The 21,314-nt window shown below is 35.0% G+C and overlaps 1 protein-coding gene, 1 non-coding gene and 2 pseudogenes across 2 annotated transcripts in view; all 4 read left to right on the top strand.

Annotated features, from left to right (window-relative positions):
* Positions 1-16,135, top strand: part of LOC108477728 (S-norcoclaurine synthase 1-like) — a 40,103-nt gene extending 23,968 nt beyond the window's left edge. Inside the window, exons 3-5 of the mRNA XM_053022994.1 lie at positions 12,535-12,581; positions 15,669-15,808; positions 15,884-16,135. Of these exons, the coding sequence (XP_052878954.1) occupies positions 12,535-12,581; positions 15,669-15,808; positions 15,884-16,135 (439 nt within the window). The remainder of the gene's footprint in view (positions 1-12,534; positions 12,582-15,668; positions 15,809-15,883) is intronic.
* On the top strand, positions 6,769-6,875 carry LOC128285805 (small nucleolar RNA R71). The gene has a single exon (XR_008276353.1). It is a non-coding gene; the product is annotated as a small nucleolar RNA R71 (small nucleolar RNA).
* Positions 16,136-17,267: 1,132 nt separating the features above from the next.
* LOC108478992 (S-norcoclaurine synthase 1-like) lies at positions 17,268-18,839 on the top strand (annotated as a pseudogene).
* Positions 18,840-20,017: 1,178 nt separating this feature from the next.
* Positions 20,018-21,314, top strand: part of LOC108477727 (S-norcoclaurine synthase 1-like) — a 58,895-nt pseudogene continuing 57,598 nt past the window's right edge.

The raw sequence follows: 21,314 nt of genomic DNA, 5'->3' as shown, positions 1-21,314 counted from the left end.
TATAGTTTACGGTTTATCAAATACTCTCACACTTAAGCATTTGCTTGTCCTCAAGCAAAATTCTCAACTCATAATCAAAATAAATTCTTCTCAACTTATAATTTCTATCGATAATATCTCAGAATAATCCATAGGTAGTCATACATTGAGAATTCAAGTAGAAGAACATAAAAGTTTCAAACATTCCAAGTTGAGTATTTAATCATACAAACATAGGTGTCTCTCCGCATCTAAGTAATTACCATTGATTCAAAATATCACAGAGTTTCACATCCTCACTAAAGATTCACTCAAATCACTTGAGGTGTTTAAGGACAATAAATAAAACACTCAATAGTCAATAATGAAAAGTCATTACCATAGGCTTGCATGAAAATCAAATCTCCACCACTATAATTTAAGATGATATATCAATCAAAAGGTCTTTAGAGGGTTGTAGTGAGGCTTGGTTAGGGGGGTATGGTCACAAGCTGAAAGAAAGGGTTAGAATTGAGATTGAATTGAAAAATTACCTAACTAGAGAAAGATTTAATCTTCACTTGCGTACAATAGAGCTTCTTCTCAGAATATGAAATTATAGATATGTATACATAGTTTTTTTTAAGAACAAGTTAAATAGTCATAGACTAACTTATTACAAACAAGACATAGCTAAGCAATTTTTTCAAATCAAATCTCAACAAAAATAGGAATCAAATTAATTTAGGAGATTTCAACAATAATGGGTTAAGGGTTAATATTGAGGTTGATGCAAAGAATGACTTGTTAGGCTCAAAGGGGTTTACTAAGGGTTAATCGTGGAGGTAGACTTTTCCTAGCATGAGTGGGTTAATCCTAAGTGCCTTAATCGTTTTGATATATCAAATCAAATGGTGAGGTCTCGACATGCATAATCAAGCAAGTTCTGGAATAACAGTTCAATACTGACGCACTCAAAGCAATAATAAAAGTGAGCATGAAAGGATTAACAGATGCTCAAAAGGCTCAAAAATCTCAAAAAAAAATTATAGGTTTTTGATGTTAAGACTTGTGAATTCCAATTCAAAGTAATACCTAGACTTGGGGAAACAACCTATAATTTAAAATTCTTAAAAGTTAACTTATCATGCTTGATTCTCTAATGTTTTAAAGTTTAAACAATCAATGCATAAATTTCTATGTTTTAATTGAAGGTATATCAATCCAAATCAGAAATCAATTAAAATTTTTCCTAAATATGATATGAGAGTTTTTCAGGAGAGCAAGGTGATTATTCAGGGATTTTTCTGATAATGACATGAATGCCCCCTACATTTAAGATGTACATTGCCCTCAATATACAAAGATATATATTAAAGTATAAGAATAAGAGAGGGGGAGAAGTAGAACTTCCTGTATTAAGAATGGATCTTATTCTTGGATTAGTGAGATCGAGTATTGGAAATAAATCTGGATGTCAAGCATGATTCTGAATGATAAAAAGAGAGTGAAGGGAATAATCTGATAGTAGTCACAAAGATAAGCCGTGTTTAAAAGGGAAAGAAATGAATCTTAAAAACTTAATGGGAGGAAAATAAAAGGATTATTCTAATTCTTCAAATGGCATGGCCGGTGCACAAGTCCTTGTGTGTCGTGGCTCGGTCGTGTTTGTCGTAAATTAAGATGTCGTCACACGGCCTTCTGGCACGCCCGTGTGCATAGGCCGTATGGCTATGTGATTATGTTACACGACCGTGTGTGATGTGGTTTGCTTCTCCCACAGTCGTGTAGCTCCTCACACGTTCGTGGTATTTCGATAGTGTTGTCCACGGGTGCTAGACACGGGCGTGTCGCACGCCTGTGTTTATTTGGCAGATTTGACCACGGCCATATCGCACAGCCGTGGCATTTTATTGTAGCCTGTGTTTGGGGAAATCTTTTACCCTGTTTCTGCATGCCATATTGCACGACCATGTTTCCATCTGTGTTGGTTACATGGCCTTAAGCACGGCCGTCTGCTAGGCTATGTGAAGTTAGGAACCTGTGCTTCAAGTACTCTGTTAGTGACCTAAATGTTTAAAACTTGAAATTTAAATAATTTACACTGTTAGTATTTGGGTTGCCTCCCGAGAAGTGCTTGTTTATAGTCTAAGCTCGACTGTTACCTTGTTAGTTTATTCAGGGTGGTTTGTGGAGTTGTAGCTCCTCTCCATCGACTTTAAAATTCTCACTATTATAAAGTTTGAGACGGTGTCCATTTACTTTGAAAGTCCCGTATGATGGGTGACTTACCTCTATTGTGCCATATGGAAGAACAGATTGAATTACGAAGGGTCCTGACCATCGTGATTTTAGTTTCCTGGGAAACAATTTGAGTTTTGAGTTGTATAGTAAGACGAGATCTCCAACTTCAAATTATTTTCGTTTCTTTAAATGAACGTTATGGTGCCGCTTTGTTGCTTCATTGTATAGGCGTAAATTTTCGTATGCATTGGCTCGCCATTTATCAAGCTCGTTCAGCTGCATCAACCTGTTTTTTCCTGCAAGTTCAGGATCTAGGTTTAGAAATTTAATAGCCCAAAAAGCTTTATGCTCTAGTTTAAATGGTAGATGACAACTTTTTCCATAAACAAGTCTGTAAGGTGATGTCCCTATAGGATTCTTAAAAGTAGTTCTGTAAGCCCATAAGGCATCATCTACTTTCATTGCTGAGTCTTTTCTATTTGATTCTACTATTTTTTCAAGGATTCGTTTGATTTCTCGGTTTGCTACTTCAACTTGTCCATTAGTTTGAGGATGGTATGGGGTGGCTGTTCTATGATGAACTCTGTATTTCTTAAGGGTTTTTTCAAATTGGGTATTACAAAAATGAGTGCCCCTGTCACTGATACTTGCTCTAGGTGTTTCGAATCTCGAGAAGAGTTTTTTAAGGAAACGTACTAGCACTCTAGCATCATTAGTAGGTAGAGCTTGGGCTTTTACCCATTTGGACATGTAGTCAACTGCTACTAAGATGTATTTATTCCCAAATGAACTGGGGAATGGGCCCATGAAATCGATACCCTAAATGTCAAATATTTCACATGAAAGCATATAGTGTTGAGGCATTTCATCATGTTTAGATATGTTACCTGTCCGTTGGCATTTGTTACATGAAGTAACATACCTGATAGCGTCTTTGAATAACGAAGGCCAATAAAAACCTGATTCAAGTATTTTGTGTACGGTCTTAGTTCCACTATAGTGTCCTCCGGTTGGCCCTGAGTGGCAATGTTCCAATATTTTTGATGTTTCTGATCTTGTAACGCATCTTCTAATGACTTGATCTGCACATCTGCGAAACATAAATGAGTCGTCCCAAAAGTAGTTTTTCACATCATTAAAGAATTGCTTCTTTTGCTGGTGTGTTAACTCTTTTGGGATAATGTTAGCAGCTAAAAAATTCGCGATGTCTGCAAACCGAGGTACCTCGGAGTTAGATATAGCAAAAAAGTATTCTTCAGGGAACGAATCATTTATTTCAATGTCATCTAGTTTTCTGGTATTGGATTTCTCGAGCCTGGACAGATGATCAGTCGCGAGATTTTCAGCTCCTTTCTTATCCTAAATCTCCAAGTCGAATTCCTGCAATAGGAGAATCCATCGAATGAGTCGAGGTTTTGCATCAGTTTTAGTTAAAAGGTAGTGAAGGGCAGAATGGTTAGTGTAAACAACAACTTTAGACAATATGAGATATGATCGAAATTTATCAAATGCAAAAACCACAGCTAGCAACTATTTTTCTGTAGTAGTATAATTTTCTTGTGCAGCAGTTAAGGTTTTGCTGGCGTAATAGATAGGTTGAAAATGCTTATCTCTTCGCTGTCCCAATACTGCACCTACTGCAAAGTCACTCGCATCACACATTAGTTCAAATGGCAAGTTCCAATCAGGTGCAAATATGATTGGAGCATTAATTAATTTATCCTTTAAAGTATTAAATGCTTCTAAACATTCCTGATCGAAGTTAAAAGGTATATCTTTTTCTAGCAGTTTAGTCAAAGGCTTAGCTATTTTAGAAAAATCCTTAATAAATCTTCTATAAAAACCAGCATGTCCTAAAAAGCTTCTAATAGCCTTAACCGAACTAGGAGGTGGTAATTTTTTGATTGTTTCTATTTTAGATTTATCCACCTCAATCCTTTTACTAGAAATTTTATGCCCTAATACAATACCTTCTTGAACCATGAAGTGACATTTCTCCCAGTTAAGCACAAGGTTTGTTTCCTCACGTCTTATTAAAACTCGTTTGAAATTTTTAAGGCAGAGATGGAAAGAGTTACCGAATACCGAAAAATCATCCATAAATACTTCCATGATATCTTCCACGAGTTCGTCGAATATGGCCATCATACAGCGCTGAAAAGTGGCAGGATTATTACATAATCCAAAAGGCATTCTACGATAAGCGAACGTACCATATGGGCATGTGAATGTCGTCTTTTCTTGATCTTCAGGAGCTATTGGGATTTGAAAGTAACCAGAGAGTCTGTCTAGAAAGCAGTAATACATGTGTCCGGATAATCTTTCCAACATTTGGTCGATGAATGGCAAGGGGAAGTGATCTTTTCTTGTGGCATCATTCAGTTTCCTGTAGTCTATGCAAACTCTCCACACTGTGACTGTTCTTGTTGGGATTAATTCATTCTTCTCGTTGGTCACAACCGACATGCCTCCTTTCTTGGGGACAACCTGCACGGGACTTACCCAAGAACTATCAGAAATAGGATAAATAATTCCAACATCTAGAAGTTAAATTACCTCAGCTTTTACAACTTCCTTCATGTTGGGGTTCAGACGTCTTTGAGCTTGTACACACGGTTTGTATTCATCTTCCATCAAAATTTTGTGGGTGCAAAAAGAAGGGCTAATTCCTTTAATGTCAGATATTTTCCAAGCTATGGCCTTTTTATGTTCTTTTAATACTTGGATTAATTTCTCTTTCTCCTTGGGTTGCAAGTTAGAAGCAATAATAACTGGTAATGTAGAATTATTTCCGAGGAATGCGTATTCTAAGTGGTTTGGTAATTGTTTAAGTTCCAATTTGGGAGGCTCATCAATAGCGGGTTTTTGCTTAAGTTTATCGTTTATCTTAATGCCCTCATATTCTACTTGTCTTGATGAATGGTCATTAGGTTCCTCACCTGTTTCCTCGCCTTGAGCTGGATAAGGTTCCGTCGTCTCCTTCTGTACAATTTTCTGAAAAAAGTCTTGAGTAATATGATCAACAGAGTCAATAAAATAACATGAATCATCCTGTTGCCTAGAGAATCTTATAGCATCATAAATTTTATAGATAATCTCCTCGTCACCTACTCTAAGTACCAATTTACCATCACCCACATTGATTACAGCCCTAGTAGTGACTAGAAATGGGAGCCCTAAAATTAAGGGTACTTCCACATCTTCATCCATGTCAAGCACAACAAAATCAACAGGGAATATGTATTTATCTATTTTTACGAGTACGTCTTCTATAATACCCCTAGAAGATTTAACGGATCTATCGGCTAATTGAATACTTATCCTAGTAGGTTTAGGTTCCCCAAGACCAAGTTGTTTGAACATTTTATATGGCATCAAATTAATGCTAGCGCCTAAATCAGCCAGTGCTTTTTCAACATTCAGACTACCAATTAAGCAAGGGATAGTAAAACTTCCTGGATCTTTCAGTTTGGTCGGCAACTTGTTTTGGAGTATGGCTAAGCACTCCTCGTTGAGTTCTACTGTAGGTAAGTCCTCAAACTTTCTTTTATTTGTTAGAAGCTCCTTAAAAGATTTTGCGTATGTAGGCATCTATGAGATGGCTTCAACAAAAGGTAAGTTGATATGTAATTGCTTAAAAATTTCAAGAAACTTACCGAATTGTGCATCAATGCAATCTTTTTTCAATTTTGCTGGATATGGAACTGCTGGTTTATATTCCTCCGGCACTGGTTTGTTACTATTTTTGGGTTTTTCTTCTCTGCTTTCGCTTTCCATGGTTTCTTGTGCTAACTTTTTTTCAAATTCCGCTAACACTTTCCCACTCCTTAGTGTAACTGCTTTGACATGCTCTTTTGATTTGGTGTTACTAAGTAAACTTCCTAATGGTCTTTCCGAGATCAGTTTGGATAGCTAGCCTATCTGAGTTTTGAGCCCTTGGATCGACGCTTGTTGATTTTTAAGTGTTGTCTCGGTGTTTTGAAAACGGATTTCTGACACTGATATAAACTTTAAGAGCATTTTTTCAAGGTTTGGCTTCTTTTCCTGTTGGTAGGGTGGTTGTTGGTAGCTCGGAGGATGTTGTGGTCTTTGATTTCCTTGACTGCCCCACGAAAAATTGGGTTGGTTCCTCCAACCTGCATTATAAGTGTTACTATATGGACTGTTTTGAGTTTGAGATTATTACCCATGTAGTTTAATTGCTCGTTATCCATGTTGTGGCCATAAGGTTGGTATTCCGAATGGTTTGTTCCACTACTACTTGCTTCGTACTATATTACTGGGTGAACCTGTGAAGAACAAAGAAAACCATCAATCTTTTTATTCAAGAGTTCTACCTGATTTGACAGCATGGTGACCGAATCGACGTTATAAACACCGACTATTTTTGTTGGCTTTGTCTTCATGACTTGCCACTGATAGTTATTTAGTGACATCTCCTCTATAAACTCATAGGCATCTTCCGGTGTTTTATTGTTGATGGTTCCACCAGCAGCTGCGTCAACCATTTGCCGAGTCGAAGGATTCAGACCATTGTGAAATGTTTGTACTTGGAGCCAAAGCGGTAACTTATGGTGAGGGCACCTTCTCAGAAGGTCATTGTATCTCTCCCATGCATTGTAAAGTATTTTTAAATCCATCTGCACAAAAGAAGAGATATCGTTACGTAATTTAGTCGTTTTAGCCGACGAAAAATATTTTAGTAAAAATTTTTCGGTCATTTGTTCCCAAATAGTAATTGACCCTCATGGTAACGAGTTTAACCACTGTTTAGCTTTGTTCCTCAATGAAAAAGGAAACAACCAAAGACATATGGCATTATAAAAAATGCCATTAATTTTAAATGTATCGCATAGTTCTAAGAAGTTCGCTAAATGAGTGTTGGGATCCTCATCCTGCAAACCATCAAACTGAACAAATTGCTGTATCATTTGAATAGTGTTAGGTTTTAATTCAAAATTATTTGCAACTACAGCAGGTCCAACTATGCTAGATTCAATTCCTATTAAAGAAGGTTTAGCATAATCATACATAGTGCATGGAGTAGGATTTTGATTAACCGCAATTGCAGGAGGTAACTGATTGCCTTGGTTTTCAGCCATCTCTTCGGTTGGGGGTTAAGTATCGTCTTCTTGCTCGTTCTCCGTGTATCTTAAGCTTCACCTTATTTCTCTTTGGTTTCTACGAACTGTACGATCGATTTCTTCGTCAAAAAGTAATGGTCCTAACGGGTTTCTTCCAGTCATAAACTATAAAAACTTGCCAAGAGAAAGAAAAAGTAGGTTAATAAATAATAATAATAAAATTAAATTAAATTTCACGAAAAATAGATTGCTAAAGTAATAAAAATTAAGCGTTCCTAATATCTTAGTTCCCTGGCAGCGGCGCCAAAAACGTGATCACGTGATTTTGTGATAGGTTTTAAATATTTATAATTACTCGTTCTTAAACTAACTATTATTGTGATGTAGGCAAGTGTACCTATCGAACAGTAGTATAGTTTTAGCAAGACCGGATTGTCGAACCCAAAGGAACTAAAAGTACTAGTAATGACTGTCTTTTTATTATCTAGCCTAAGAATAAAGAATTTTTTTTAATTAACTAATTATCTAAACTAAGAACGCACAGAGAAAAGAATTGGGGAACTGCTTTTGGGAAAAATCGATTGATTTAAGACAATACCTAAGGAAAAATCCACTTAGACTTTACTTGTTATTCTGGCTCTGAATCGAATGATTTATTCATTCAACTTGTTCCGTAGAGATCCCTAAGTTATGTTATTATTCCTATTCCAGACTAATAACGTCTAATCCCTAGATTGAATGATCGAGACTTTTCTCTAATTAACACTCTAGGGTTGCATTAACTCAATCTATGGATCCCCTTATTAGGTTTCACCCTAATCCGGTAAAATCTTGTCACCCTATGTCTAGGCGCGCAATCAACTCCGCTTAATTATGAAAAATGTACTCTTAGACAGGGTCTATTCCTCCTCTGAATAAGAGCATGTCTTGAATCAGTATCCTGGGATATCAAAACAAGAATTAAGAACACATAATTAAGAACAAGTTAAATATTTATCTTACGATTCAGAAAACAATAACAAGATTCGTCTTAGGTTTCATTCCCCTTAGGTATTTAGGGGTTTTAGTTCATAACTAAACAAGAAAACATCTCAGAAGAATAAAGAATACAAAACATAAAGAAAACCCAAAACTCTTGAAGGGAAATTGAGGAGAGATCTTTAGTCTTGATGATGAATCCGGCTTTTGAGATGGATCAATCAGATTTCTTAGAGTAATTCCTTATTCCCCCTTCTCCCCCTCCTTTTCTTCCTCATTTAGGGTGTATTTATAGGCTTTGGAATGCCTAAAAGCCTTCAAAATTAGCCTTTTCTGAATTGGACTCAACTTGGGCTAGGTAGGGACACGCCCGTGTTCGATTACTTAAGGCCGTGCTTGAACCTGCCAAATTGACACGGCCGTATGGTCTGCTCGTGTGAGGAGGTCCAGGCCGTGTTGATTTCGTACTTTGGCCCATTTTCTCCATTTTTGGCCCGTTTCTCGTTCCTTTCGCTCTCATATGCTCTCCTAAGTATAAAACATGAAATTAAAGCATTAGGAGCATCGAATTCACCAATTCTAATGAGAAATCATCCATAAAATGCATTAAATATGGGGTAAAAATATGTATAATTTACTGTTTATCACAGCTCTAAGAATTTAGACTTAAGATTTGGCAGAACCTGACTCTAGCCAATAATCGCTTTTGTGGGACTATCTTCTGCTAGATCATCACTTCCCAACAGCGAATACCATGCCGTTTTTTCTCTTGGATTTGCCGACCTCTGACACAGAAAGCCAACGAACCGACTGTGCAACCTTCCCAAAATGTACAAAGCGGCCGTTCATTGCACAAGTTGAAAAGATCACCTATTAAGGGACATGGACGGAAGTGTCAACCCCGTAATGTGGAGAAGCGATGAATACCTTGTTGAGAAGGCTAAGCACAAATTCTAAGCCTCATGAACCTTTTTGGGGAATTTCGACAACCTTCGGCTAGATTGGTTTAGTGGCTCATGATTTTTGGGAAAGAAATAAATATAATAGAAATGAGATTTTTATTGAAGAAAATATGGAGAGAACAAAAGACAGAGTTTTTGGGAGAGGGAGTGTTTACAGAAAGAAGATCGACAAATTTGTGTCACTTCATCCCCTATTTATAGTACTAAGAAACCTAGCCTATTCCTAATTAAATTCTAAAAGATAAATACAAATAAATAAATATAATTAAAGATAAATAAAAATAAATCCTAAAATTAATCTAAATAAAAATCCTTAATAATTATCCTAATATAATTGAAATTAAAATAGAGTCTTGTGCTATAAAATCTCTTTTTTTGTATTTTTACCCAAAAAGTCTTCCATACTTTGTATTTTCGGCACCATTTCTCTCCTACTTCGCATGCTGGCCCAATTTATCTTTAATTTCACACTTTTTGCCCCAAATTTCCTTTTATCTTCAATTAAGTCCCTACAAGACAAAGAACCATAAAATAGCCCAAATTAGTAGGACATACTCAAAATAAACATGTAATTAGCACACAAAAATATGATGTTCTAGAGTATTATCATGAATGAGTTCATGCGCTATAACGATATTATCATGAATCATCCTACCCAGGACAAAAGTGCTTTGATTTTGGCTAATGCAATCGATTAGGAATACTTTCAATCGATTTTCCAGCACCTTAGCAAGAATTTTGTATATATGCCTGCACAAACTTATTGGACGAAAATTAGTGAAATTACAGGGATCCTTAATTTTAGGGATTAAAATAATAATAATTTCATTTAAAGATGATATATTTCCCTCTCCATTAAGAACATCCAAGCAAAATCGCATTGTATCCTTGCCCACAATGTCCCAGTGCTGCTTGTAGAAGTTCCCCGATAGGCCATCTATTCCAGGAGCTTTTCTAGGGTCCATCTGTTTGATAGTTTGGTTAAATTCATTCTCATTATACTCCCTTGTGAGCCAATCATTCTTCTCCCTAGAGATACTCTCACTTATAAAGCTCAAATCATACTGGGTGATATCATTACCATTGAACTGGAATAAGTTCTAATTTTTTTTTTTAGCAGTATTACAAATTTCCTTACTATCTGTGACCCAGTTTCCAATCTCATCTTTAATCCTCTTAATGCTATTCTTCTTTAGTCGACCTGTTGCTTTAGCATAGAAATATTTAGTATTTCCATCACCTTCCTTTAGCCATTGAACCCTCGATCGTTGAGCCCAGTACCTCTCCTCCCTAGCATGCAGGTAATCCAATTTACACTGAGACTCCCTTAATCTCTTTACATTGTCACCATAATTTGGCGAGTCGATTATGCTATTAATATTATTCTTCAAATTGCACATGTCTTTCTTCATCCTGCAGTATTTATTTCTTTGCCAATTACCAAACAAGTCACGCACATTTTCCAATTAATTCCCATAGTTACTTCCATCTTTTTCCCAAGCCTTATTAATAATGCTCTTGACATCCTCCTCCACCGCCCAGCACTCTTCATATCGAAATCGTATTTTGTTATCGTGGGGGTGACCTTTAGGCTTGCGACTATACAAGTCCAACAAAATGGCATCATGATCAGACTGAGATTGCCTAATGACACTAGGTGCAATGAAAGGAAATTTCTCAGCCATAGAAACAGACGTAATGGACCTGTCAAGTCTCTCCTTGAACAACCTATCCCCTTCACTGTTATTAATCCACGTGAACCATCCTCGATCCTGCTTAATATCCACAAGAGCCAAGTCATCTAAAATATCACGGAAGTCATTCATTTGAGCCCTCACAATTCGTCGCCCACTATCCTTCTCTGCATCATTCAACACTGCATTAAAATCGCTGCCCACAACCCACTCTTCATTGACAGCAGCACCAACACTTTTAAGAATATCCCAAGAGCTATTCCTTTCACTAGGATTAGCATGACCATAATAACCAGTAACCCGTATATTACTATTTCTTCCCATCTTTACTAAAGAGTTAATATGATGCTTAGAATAGCTTTGAATAGTTACATTCATTTCGTCCTTCCACATCAACACGAGACCCCCACTCCTCTTTTCTAAACTCACCACTAACCCATTTTGCATCCTGCATCTATTTTGAACCCTTTGAAAGTCAATAACATTCATTTTAGTTTCACATAAAAAAATAATATCAAGGTTGTTAGCAATTAACAATTGTTTAAGTTCTCGAATTGTCGCAGGTGACCTTAACCCACGGCAATTCCAACAGAGGTACTTCATTGGTCCTGGCGGGGCTGTTCACCAGCCACCGCCTTCAAAGGTGTTGATCCATTCATTAGCTTTTTATGGACTAATCTATTAGGACTTTCTTCAAATAACTCCCCGTAGTTTCCTCTAGATCTCTTTCTTTTTGACTTTATTTTTCCTGTAGATTTACGTCCAATTTTTATTACCCTTTTTATAAGTGGTGTACTTGTTTCTGATTCATCATCCGTATCCTTAACAAGTATCGTATCCTCTTGATCTTTAATGCCTTCAACTCGAAAACCTCACTGGTATTTCTGTATTGCAAACTAGTTTCCCCTTTATCCCCTTTAATCATTTCTATGCCATTCCTCCACAGCCCATTGTTTTGGTTTGTAACTCCTACAGGAACTCTTAACCAATTACCATATTGGAATATATTGTTCTGACTTTCATTTTCAATCATCTTCTTCTCAATTTTTTGTGTCGTGTGACCTATCTGGCCACAAATATAACAGACTCTTTGTTCAAAGGTGGCAACTACAGCAGCAACATGCATGCTACCATGCAATCATGCACGAGCATGCAAGTGACCAAGTAGTCCAGCTGAGGCATTGAAATGTCCATGGTGTAATCTGGTTGAAGAACCACTTTTGTAATAGTTGACTTTTGTTAATTTGTTTGTTATCTTTTTATGTAATGTCCAGCTAAGATTAATTATGTTCTTAGCTGATTTAGCAGTCATTTTTAGAGGTCATTATGCTGATTTTACAGCTTAGATACTTGCACAAGCAAGCTTTGTTTTCTTTCTATGTAACCCATCTTCTTATGTATCATTTTTTTTATGAGTGAAGTAACAAGCATAGCCAACTTGTTCTCTCATCTTTGTTCATCCGTTTTTGGTTCTGTTTTGAGCTTTCAAACACAAAATTTCTTTGTTTTGTTCTTGATCATTTGATCGAAACTTAACACATACTTTACCCAGGTATAATACTTTGTTGCTCCAGTTTCAACAAGTTGTTCATACTTTACCCGGGTAAAATAGATTTGTTATTCATCCTGTGTGAAAAACTCAACACTCTTGGCAATCTCTCGTATTGAATCACACAAACTAACTCCCCTTCCTGAACCATATAATACACAACCCTTCGCAGCGGTTTTTTTGTATCTATGATGATTCTAATTCGCATGTAATATGTCCATCTGCCGTCTCTGTCTCGCCAATGTATAGCTAAAACTTTCCCTATTGCATTTCCAACCTCTAGTGCCATCTTCCTGTCCATGTATTCCATTGGTATATTTGAGATTCTAACCCAGAAAGGTGAAAGATTATACTCATACTCCTCCATTGTTTTGTCTTTAATATAGGGAACCAATGTAAATAAGCATTGGTCAAACAACCATGGAGAAAGGTTTAGAATTCTCTTTCTATCTTCTTCATTGCAAAATTTCACCAATATAACTTCTTCTTTGAGGGATACAAAATTTACATCTTCTTTTGTGTACCATAGCGATTTAAAGACTCAATGCATTGCTTCCCTGTTCACTTTCTCCTCTGTCATCAATTTACCAATGGCCCAATCTTCATAACCTTTTGTATTGTTACTGTCTTTCTTCAGACTGACCACCTTCTTTACTTCCTCCTCTGAAAAGTTAAGATTTGCCAACCAAAAACTAATATTTTCTTCCAGGATTACCAAGATAAGGGAGCAAAGAGTCACTCGAAAAAACACGCCCACTCCACAATGCCCAGATAGTGGCAACTCAGCAAGATAACAATGAAAACCAGGATAACAGAAGAGTAAGAAGATAGAACTGATCGACGGTAATTAAAACAACTAACAAAACTAAAACTGAAGTTTGATAAAAGAAAACCTAAAAAAAATCTAATCCCAAAGACTCAAAGAAAAGCAAAATAAGCCCCCTTAAAAGGCAAGAAAATCTATAAAAAATAACCAATAGAAGATAAAGAGAGACATTAAAACTAATCCATGCAAATTATACCTAGTTTTTGCATAAAAGACGTGTAGAATCATGCTAAAGAAAACGAAAACAAATAAAACAAACAAAAAAATCAAGATAAAACCAACAAACTTGATACCTGATTCAGAGATCTATCACGTCAAAATAGTGACATGAATGACAAGAATAACCATGACTTTCCACAAAAAAGTCTTCTTGACACCTAGGACAGCTTGCCACCGCTACACAACCGCCTCACTGTCAGTAGCGAAATCAACAACCCACACCACCCAATTATTCTTTAAGAGAGAATGAAGATGGAAACTTCGTTCTAAAAGTAAAAGATTGATTAAAAAATTGTGATTTAATGACTTTTTGTTTGACAATGATTTAACCCGTACTCAAGCACAAATTATACTTGAAAAGAATAAAGTGATAGTTTCTGATATGAATGTTAAATGATATGAAATGTTCGTATTTGATCTGAAAAGTCTAATAATATTCCGTAATCCTGTACTGGCGATGGATAAAGGTTAGGGGTGTTACAATATTGTAATATAACCCCTCTTTGTTTTCCTATCTTTTTATTTTTCAAGTTTAATTATATTTTATATTTTAAAACAATATTGAACTACTTATCATGTTTTTCAATTATTATTGCATCACTCACATAATTAATTTAAATTATATTGAACTACATATTTTATAAAATTTAAAATTTTCATGATTGAATTTTCTCATCATATTTGAAATTTCATGATTTTTTTAAAATTTTTGTTTTTTATTTTGTTAAATGTAACTTGATTGTTGTTAAACTCAAGTATAAATAATAAATTAAGCCTAAAAATTATATTTATTTTAAATGTAATGATAATTTTTGGATGTGATTTTGATAAAAAGTTATTAAAGTTATCTTATTTTAATATATTATTTAAGAACTTCAAACGAAAGTATTTTAAAACTATTTATTAATTTTAATATTAAATTTTATAATTGTGAAAATATATTAAAATGCTAAATGTAGTATCCAAAATGACGATAATTGATACTAAACTAGTTAATTTTCAAATCAAAAGTAGTTAATTTAAAATTAATTTAAATTTAATATGCACAGTTAAATTATATGGTTTTTGATAAAATTAGAATCTGTTTGAATGATTTTCATATTCAAATAAATATTGTTAAATTATTTTTTATTTTAAAAATAACGAGTAATATATTTATAAAATATGTAGTTCGATATATTTTAAGTTAATTTTAAATTTAATAATAATGTGAGTGATGCAATAATAATTAAAAAACATGATAAGTAGTTCAATATTGTTTTAAAGTATAAAATATGTAATTAAACTTGAGAAATAAAAAATATGAGAAAACAAGGAGGGTTATGTTGCAATATTCTTAATCTTTTTTGTTGGGTGATTTTGGCCATTTGTTGGTCGGCACCACAGCCTTCTAAAAAAAATATTTTTTAATTAGATAAAGGGGTGCCGGTCATTAATGTGCCAGCACCCCAAAAATTTTCTTTTTTTGAGAAAAAAATATATCGGTGTCGGCCATCTAGTGTCCAAAACCCTAAAAATTATTTTTTTAATAGAAAAAAATAGTGGTGCTGGCCATCTAGTTCCCATAGTCCAATTTTACTATTCATTTCAAGTCATTTGGGTTAATATTTTTGAACCAGGGTCATTTTTGTAAATATTATTTTTAGGTCAAATGGGTAAAATAAACGACAAACAAAGTATATGATACATCACTATACTCTATTGCGAAGTGGTAATTCATGCAATGACGAATTCAAATCACAAAGATACGAGCTTATTTGAAGTTACGAGCTCAAACAAAGCTACAAGCTCATTGAAGTGTGAGCTGCCAAGGGTTTTGACAAACCCCCAAATGAAGTGCGAACAAGATTCGCATATGCTGGAATTGATGTTTTTGTTTAATCTGTTAGTTAAAGTTGACTTGTTGAAACAAGCAGAGTTAGTATTAAAATGATGTTTTTAGATACTGGTTTGACAAATTAGTTTGTGTACAAGTTTTATTTTTACTTTTCCAAAATGTTTTGGTAGAATTAGTTGATAACTTGTAACCATTTCACTTATATATTGTAAATTTTTGGAATGAAAAAGATGATGAATATACAAGCAGTTCATTCTATCTGCTAAGTGTTCTCTTTGCTTATCTTTGTTCTGATCTCTCGGTACAAAAAACACCAACACACTCAGACTCTACAGGCTTAACGCTCTTGCGCCAAGTGAATGAAGTTGAAGGATTACAAATCAAGAGAAATGAGAAATGGGTGCCTATTAAATCCATCCCTACAGCATTTATCATCAATATTGGAGACATGGTGGAGGTAACATAAGCATAACAGTACTTGAAACTCCATCACTTGACTGATTGAATATGTAAAGTGCCACTAATCGAAAAGATGTACATGCATATTATGAGCAATGGAGAATATAAAAGCATAGAACATAGAGCAGTGGTTAATCCGGAGAGAGAGCGGCTGTCAATTGCAGCACTTCACTATGAAAACAAGAATGCTAAGATTGGCCCTTTGCCAGATCTTGTTAAGACCGACAAAGCACTATATAAGACTATACCAGTTGAGGACTTCCTGAACTTGAAGCTGAGCGGCAAGCTTGATGGGAAACATCTGTTGAATCAAATGAAGATCTAGTTCAAGATCTTAGTTCACTTTATCAGCTCTTTGTCCTTGTTAACATTTTTAAGGAAATGGATTGTTATGATCCGATAGTGTTAAGTAACAATATACCATGAAGGTGAGTAGGGTGAAGCTAGAAAATTTTTTAAAAGGACTGAAATTAAATTGTAATTTTTACGAACGTTTTAATTGTCTACATCTTTTAAGGATTAAATTAAACTTTGATCATTTTTAGGAAGGACCAAAGTGTAGTTTTATTTTTAAAATTTTTAAATGTCAAAATAAAAATTTTTCCGGGGTTAGGCACCTATCACTCCCCTAGCTATTGCCCTAGCTACGCCCCTTAGGGGAGATAATAAAAGCTGGTTTGGGCTTTTGCATCTAATCAAGAACTTTCATTTTGTTCATTTGAAAAATCAAGTGTTACAATGGTGAAATAGTGTTGGAACAAGGGCAGCAAAACAAAGCTAAAACAAAAGCAAAAACAAAAAGAACTGAAGCAAAAATAAAAAATGGAGAGAGTTTGAATGAGAAGATAACCGGACAACAACCATTTTCCATTGATAATTTGAAAATATAAGTTACATAAAATTGGACAGTTACCTCATGATGTAACTGCTCCCACTAATGCATAACAAATATAATCTTTGAATTACATACAAAAATAAGCTGACATACCAACCATTACATCAAAATTCAAATCAAAACTAATCCTACCTACTTTAATAACAAGTTACAAGTTACATATCAGCTTGAACAAGTTACAATTGGACCAAAAATAAACAAAAACAGTGAAACTAGCTGCTGCACTCGATTCTGCACCAATGCTGGTCTGCTTGATGAGCTGCTGCTGGTCACATGTTGCATTGCAGGCGAATGCTCAACAAATAGTGTACTCAATGAAATTGAAGGAGAAATCAGAAAGAATGGTAGGTTTCTTAACCCTTAGACCTTAGGTTTGCTCAAGAAATGACAAAGTAAGGCCTTCAAGAGACCTACTAAGAAATAGTTTAATGAAAAAGTTAATTGTATTATATCTTTGTGATTAGCCAATTGCTGTGCAATTAATCTTTATGGCCTTTCCTTTTTATCGCTTGGAATTTGTGCAAGGTGCATTATAGAAATTAGAAATGATGGATAACAAAATGATTAGAGGTGTCTGTATTATAGAAATTAGAAATTACTTAACGCATTATTAACGAGACATGTTAAGAGTAGTATTTAGCATATAAACAGATAAAAAAAATTCTCAGATGAGATCTTGAGACAGCTTCACAGAAATGGACACAAAGGTGGTGAGCAGAGGATTTGCTGGTTCTTTACCTGTTGATAGTGTCCAAGCACTTGCATCCAAGAACCTGAAGAACATCCCATCCAGATATATCAGACCTGAGGTCGAATTTGTAGTTTCCATAGATGAATCCCAGCAGATTCCTGTAATTGACATGAGCAAATTAGATCATGATGATGGACAGAAAAAACTCCATCAGGTTTGCAAAGACTGGGGTTTCTTCCAGGTACCTAATTTAAACAGAATTCTTAAAGAACCATAACTTTTTTTTTTTACATCAATGGACTTAGTAGTTCATCTTTACTGACGTTGAAACAGTTAATCAATCATGGGATAGCAGATGAACTGATTGAGAAAATGAAGATTGACACTCAAGAGTTCTTTAAGTTGCCATTGGAGGAGAAGATGGCTTATGCACAGCTACCAAATGAGATTGAAGGTTACGGTCAAACCCTGGTAAGGTCGGCAGATCAAAAGCTAGATTGGAATGACATGCTCTTTCTTTTTCCCCTGCCTGTGCCGTTAAGGAATATGAGATTCTGGCCGATCAATCCCCCTTCCTTCAGGTAAATCAATAGACAATAATGATCCTTCAACTTCATGACCGTATTAGGATGTCTGTAACTTGAGTTGTTTTCAGAGAAACTTTCGACAAGTACTCGACGGAGTTGCATAAGGTTACGATTTATCTCATTTGCCAAGAATTTGGGGACTGATCCTAAGATGCTTTCAAGCTTTTTCGAGGATGGAGCACAATCTATAAGAATGAACTATTATCCACCATGTGCAGAGGCAAGCAAGGTTTTTGGTGCATCTCCACACTCTGACGCCACAGGCTTAACACTATTGCTTCAAGTGAATGAAGTTGAAGGCTTACAAATCAAGAAAGATGAGAAATGGTTGCCTGTTAAACCCATCCCTGGCGCATTGATCGTCAACATTGGAGACATAATAGAGGTAACATGAAAATATTTGTAGCTACATACAGACTTTAGACTTCATGGACTGTATATGTAATGTGCCTCGAAGTGAAGAGATGCTATGAATGCAGATTATGAGCAATGGAGAATATAAAAGCATAGAACATGGAGTTGTGGTGAATCAGGAGAAAGAACGGATGTCAATGGCAGCATTTCAGAGTCCGAAAGTAGGTATCGAGATTGGACCATTGGCAGATCTTGTTCGGAAAAACAAAGCACAGTACAAGACTATGTCACTTGAGGAGTTTCTGAGACTGAGGCTTAGCAGGAAAGTTCAAGGGAAACATATGTTGAATCAAATGAAGCTCTAGTTCAAAATCTTATTGACTTTATCAGCTCTTCGTCCAATGTTAAATCTCTTCTTTTGCGACTTGTTTTCAATGTTTGAAATAACAGGATTATTGTATCTGGAAATGCAACAATTTGTGAAAACTATATTTAAAATCGATTGAGCTTATTTGACATGTTTCCAACTGCATGAAACTCCTAAATAGCGTTTGACCCATACTCTTAAAATCTAAGCTAACATTAACACTTTTGAAGGAAATGGATTTTTATGATCTGTTAATGGTGTTAGACCATGAAGGGGAGATAATAAAGTTGGTTTGGGCTTTTGCATCTAATGAAGAAGTTTTCTTCAGTTCATTTGCAAAATCAATTGTTAAGACAGGGAAATATAAATGTATTTACCGAAATTGTTAGAGAAATTAGAAAGAATTTGTTGCTGCAAAAAAGTATATGTATCTGGTATTAACGAAAGAATCTTTATTAAATTATAAATTATAAATTATAAAAATCATATTCTAGCTAATAAATCATATTTCGTTCATATTAAAAGTGTTGGTATTTTATCATTAAAGAAAACTGAACTAGAAGTAAAGTAATTAAAATGGAAAAGATACATTGGAAAAGATACATTTTATTGAACTGAAACCAGGTGTTTATATAGTAAACAGTTTAACACTACTTACTAAAAATAGGCTACTAACATAATCATAATCTCTAAAAAAATTTATAAAAATATGAAACAAATCAAAATTTATGATTTATATCTAAAAATAGGTAGATTATGATAACCCAAGCAAATCTTCAACAAAAGAATAGAAAAATTGTATTTCATTCTAACATTGCTTTAAACACATTCTCTTTTATTTTTCTTTTTTATCTTCTCTAAAATCTCTTCATCTTCTTTTTCTTTTTCTTTTTCTTTTTCATTGTTTTCTTTATGTTATTCTGATTACTAAGTAATTTTAGATTAGCTCGTAACAAAATGGTGGGATTTTTTCGAGAAAAATGACAAAGTAGGGTCTTCAAGGAACTACAAAGAAACAGTTGATGTCAAAATGATTGCATTAAATAGTTCTGATTAAACAAATGGTGTGCAATTTTAATTTCTCAGTGTTTATAGCCTGTCGCCATTAGTGCAGGATCGTTTCAGATTTCCAAATATTTGATCCCAAAGTGAAGGCGTCAAAAAGCTTCGAAAATAATAATTAAAAAAGGACATATTTTTCAATAATTCATGCAAAGGACAAAAATGATTTAGTGGTGTTATATCCTTTCAATAATTCATGCATTAACATGATAATTTGAGCGTACTGTTTAACTTGAGAAAGCTTTACGGCAATGGAAACAAAAGTGGTGAGCACAGATATGTTTGGTTCTTTACTAGTTGAGAATGTCCAAGCTCTTGCATCCAAGAACCTCAACAACATCCCATCCAGATGCATCAGACCATAGGTCGAATTCAATGTAGTTTCCATAGATGAATCCCTGCAGATTCCTGTAATTGATATGAGCAAACTAGATTCTGATGATGAACAGAAAAATTCCATTTGGCTTGCAAAGACTAGGGTTTCTTCTAGGTACATAATCTAAACATGTTGGTGTTTAAGAATCAAAGCAAGCTGCCAATGTGACTTGAGCAACAAGGCTCAAGACTTGCAGAAGAAACAAAAGCAGAAATGTTGCTTAATGAACAGAATAAGAACAAAACAAAGATCAATGGAGCATATGGATGAAAAAATGATAATTTTCCATTAACAATTAGCATTGGCATATTGCCATTACATATATTAGTCATTGATCGATCAAAACAAAGCAAATTTCACCTAATACTTACCTAACACCACTAATTACATGGAAACTTGATAAAGTAACTTGCACACATAAACAAAGCTGATTTATCAGCTCAGTCACTACCTAATTACATCAAAATTTTCACTAACTAAGTTCAAATCAAAGTAAGTTACAAAACATGAACTTGAAGTAACAAAAACAAGTTGAATTTGGATAGCACCAATAAACTTCAGCTGCTGCATGCATGTTTCGACCTGCATGGCCTACTCCTTGGCTGTATGAGTTGCATGGAGGCGAACTTCATCACTCCTCCTTGGTTTCCATGCTGCTAACTCCCATTTTCTTTCTTAATTTGGTGAACCTTGACACACCAAAGGCCTTTGTAAAGATATCAGCAACCTGTTCCTCTGAATTGCAATGAATTAGTTCTAACTCTCGAGCTTGTTCCATTTCCCTTACCACATACAGCTTGATGCTGAATAGCTTTGTTCTACCATGGAAAATAGGATTCTTTGCAATTGCAACAGCAAACTTGTTACAGAATAGATCTCTGTTGCTTCCCTTTGATGTAGGTTCAAATCAGCTAGGATTTTTCTTAGCCAAATAGCTTGATTAACAGCACTTGTAGCTGCAACATACTCGGCTTCTGCTGTTGACTGAGCCACCATCGATTGTTTCCTTGAACTCCAACAGAACATTGCTGAACCAAGTGTAAATGCATAACCAGATGCGCTCTTCATATCATCCTTTGAACCAGCCCAATCACTATCAGTATAGCCTACCAATTTCAAGTTTTCAGTTTTGCTAAACTGCAATCCATGGCTCAAGGTGCCTTTGATGTACC

The sequence above is a fragment of the Gossypium arboreum genome, chromosome 12 (assembly GCF_025698485.1).
Source record: "Gossypium arboreum isolate Shixiya-1 chromosome 12, ASM2569848v2, whole genome shotgun sequence".
NCBI lineage: Eukaryota > Viridiplantae > Streptophyta > Magnoliopsida > Malvales > Malvaceae > Gossypium > Gossypium arboreum.
Note: the sequence above shows the minus strand (reverse complement) of the source record. Positions and strands in the feature narration are given on the sequence as shown.